This window comes from Fulmarus glacialis, unplaced genomic scaffold, assembly GCF_000690835.1.
Source record: "Fulmarus glacialis isolate BGI_N327 unplaced genomic scaffold, ASM69083v1 scaffold35315, whole genome shotgun sequence".
Lineage (NCBI taxonomy): Eukaryota > Metazoa > Chordata > Aves > Procellariiformes > Procellariidae > Fulmarus > Fulmarus glacialis.
The window spans coordinates 2,845-5,684 of NW_009215835.1; the positions used below are offsets into that span (position 1 = coordinate 2,845).

Sequence of the window (2,840 nt, forward strand, 5' to 3'; positions counted from 1 at the left end):
GTGTTGCTGTAGCCTCTGGTTTTGTTCCAGGCTTCTCGGTACCCTTGTCCTCAGCCTTCAGCACCTGATGACATCTGGGAGGCTGATCCTCCGGGAGGCCCTCGTCGACAGAAACCACAGAGTCACCGGTGTAAGTCCTCCATGGGCAGCCTGGCCATCAGCAATCAGGAAGGCTTTGTGGGAAACCTTGTGTGGTGCTTCCCAGGTGGATTTGGGGCTGAGTGGGAGTCCAAGGTGCTGCTTTGAGCCTGAGAGCGCTGTGGCGTTTGTGCCCTCCCTGTGCAGGGGTGCAGCCACTTCACACCCATCAAGTTCTAGGAGAATTCAGAAGTGCATGGGGTGGGCTGTGGGGGCCCTGGAGACCTCCGAGGACCTGAATGAGCAGTGAGAGGCTTAGTAAAACGTCCCCAGGTCTGGGCGATGGATGTAGGAGGTGGTATTTAATCTGCTTCCAGCACCATGCATCATATGGGCGTGGGCTGCTGCAGGGTGCGAAGCAGAGAGGAGCTGATGGGGTGAGGCTGAAGGAGGCAGGGTGCCTTGGGTTCCCCGGTGAGCTTTTAGGTTAAACACCCGTGCTAACTGGATGGCTTAACAATGGTCCTGGGCAGCATGAGCTGCTCTGATACCTGCCTGCCCATCTGCTCTGCGCCGTGGGTCCCACTTCCCTCCCAGGGCTCGCTGGGCCCTTTGTGCTGGTGGAAAATGAATGTGACCCAGAAGTGAACTGTTTCCTGCCAGCTGGGAGTGCAGGCATGATTCAGCGAGTGCTGGACAATCAGGGTTCGGTGCCAGGGCTGCGGGCAGGGCCGGGAGGAGGAGAGGTGGAGGCAGACAGCCCTGCGATGTGCTGTGCCCTTATTTGCCCTTCCCACGGGCAACCTGACTCACTCCTGTGGTGGCACTTGGGATGCAGCTCTGTGGCCACCAGACCACGAGCCTGAGTGGCACAGGCACAGCATTCCTGTGTTGCTGAGCTGGCTGGATCAGGGAGCAGGTCCAGGTGGAAACGGAGCATTTCCAGGATGATTTTTAGCCTGATGCAGCTCACTGTGTAAACGTTCATGCCAGCAAAGGGACAGGGACTGGACCGACCCTTTGGCAGCACTCCATGCTGGCAATGGTTTGAGGGGACTGAGCTAGGGGTCAGAGCTGCTCTGAAGCCCAACCCTTTGCCCTTGGCTGCCTCTTCCATTGTGCTAATTCATGCTGATGAACAAAAACCGCATTTGGTTTTGCCAGGTCAGTTTTTGATTGTGCAGCCCTCCAAGAGCAGCCTGAGACCCTCTCCCTCAGCTCAGCTGGGAAGAGGCACATCCCCAAAGGAAAGAGGCTGTTTCAACTGCTGCTCCTTTAGCAAAGTGGGAACAAAACTCTTCCTGCTATTCCAAGTCCAGTTCTTCTCTGGGACTTGAGTTATTTGCACCCTTTTTTTCTCCTGCTGGTTTGAAGGGGTTTTTTTTCAGAGCCTCGGCAATTCCCCCAGCTTTATCTCAGGCTTCTGCATCCATGCAGCCTTGCTGCTGCCTTTCCCGGCCAGTGTACTACTTTCTTGGGCTGTATTTCTCCTCCCACAAATGTGTTTTCCAGGGACTGAGCTATGAACCAAGCTTGTACATCCCCTTCAGCCTACTGAGAGGTGACCTCCTCCATGCCTGCGATTTTGGCCTCCGCTGGGAAATTCTTGTGCATTTGTGTTGTTTTGAGATCAGGCCGGTCACTTGCAGACGAAGTGTTTTCAGACCTGTGCTGGCTGTGTCGATACCCAAAGTGCCCCATGCTTCTCTGGCTGTCCTTCATCACTAACGCTAAGTTGATGTCTCTTGTGATGCAGACTCTGGGTGTGCTTGTGGCTTCTGTGCTGTTTTAAACCAAGCTGTCATGCCTGGGGATGCTCTGCCAGCTGTCTCGCACCTCCCACAGGGACACCGCTCCAAACTCCCGAATGTTAGTTTGCTCTGCTGCAGGGCTCTCCCCACTTTCCTTGTCAAAAGTGCCCTGAGACGGCTCTCAGGGGCCTCTCCGTGGTATATTTTAGATTTGGAAACTTGAGCCAACTTTTATTCAGTGAATCCTGGAGTTTGGGAAGCTGTAAGGGAGGGAGTTTGGTTAACTCTAGTTTGTTGATGGAGGCAGACAAGGAGTGTCTGGTATAAATAGGCTTCTTGTGGGGTTGTGATCTCCTTCCTTCCTCCCTCTTCTTTCCACCAGCATCTCACTTCTTTTTTTCTTCCACGCTCCCCTTCCCCTTTTCCGTGACATTTCTGCAGTTGTTTTGTGGCTGCCAGGCTCTCAGGCAGTTTCGTTTTCTGTTTGTAGATCTACATTGAGTTGGATTTGCGCTACCAGCCTCCAGATGGCTCAGCTGGGACCTGGGCTGAAGAGGACTTTGTCTATCACATGAAAGACAGGTACTGAAATCCTGGGAGGAGCAAATTTCCAGGCAACTTGTACAGCAGCCTTTGCCAGGGGCGGCCTTTGGGATGCAATCCAGCCTCATTTACTCTCCACCTCTGGCCAGGCTGATGCATCTTTGCTCTACAGCAGCAATAAGTGAGCAGGGCTCTTGGAAAGAAAATAGCTTGTCTTCACAAAGAGCCCATGACTGCAACAACCCACTGCACCCTGAGAGTCCTTTTGGACTCAAGAGCATTTCTGCAGCCTTCCTGGCTGACAGGAGCAAGACACTGTCGTTGCAAAGTTGCAGAGACCGTGGCTTTGGACCGTAGCAACCCCAGGCACCCTGCACACAGGTGGTGCCCAAAGCCAGGGGAGATGCAGGTGTGTCGTGGTTTAACCTGGCAGGCAGCCAAATACCACGCAGCCGCTCGCTCACTCCC

The 2,840-nt window shown here is 54.1% G+C and overlaps 1 protein-coding gene across 1 annotated transcript in view; it reads left to right on the forward strand.

The window, feature by feature from the left end:
- Positions 1-2,840, forward strand: part of LOC104077733 (fer-1-like protein 4) — a gene marked incomplete at its 5' end in the record, with an annotated part of 39,176 nt that overhangs the window by 2,165 nt on the left and 34,171 nt on the right. Inside the window, 2 exons of the mRNA XM_009579070.1 lie at positions 31-130; positions 2,320-2,411. Of these exons, the coding sequence (XP_009577365.1) occupies positions 31-130; positions 2,320-2,411 (192 nt within the window). The remainder of the gene's footprint in view (positions 1-30; positions 131-2,319; positions 2,412-2,840) is intronic.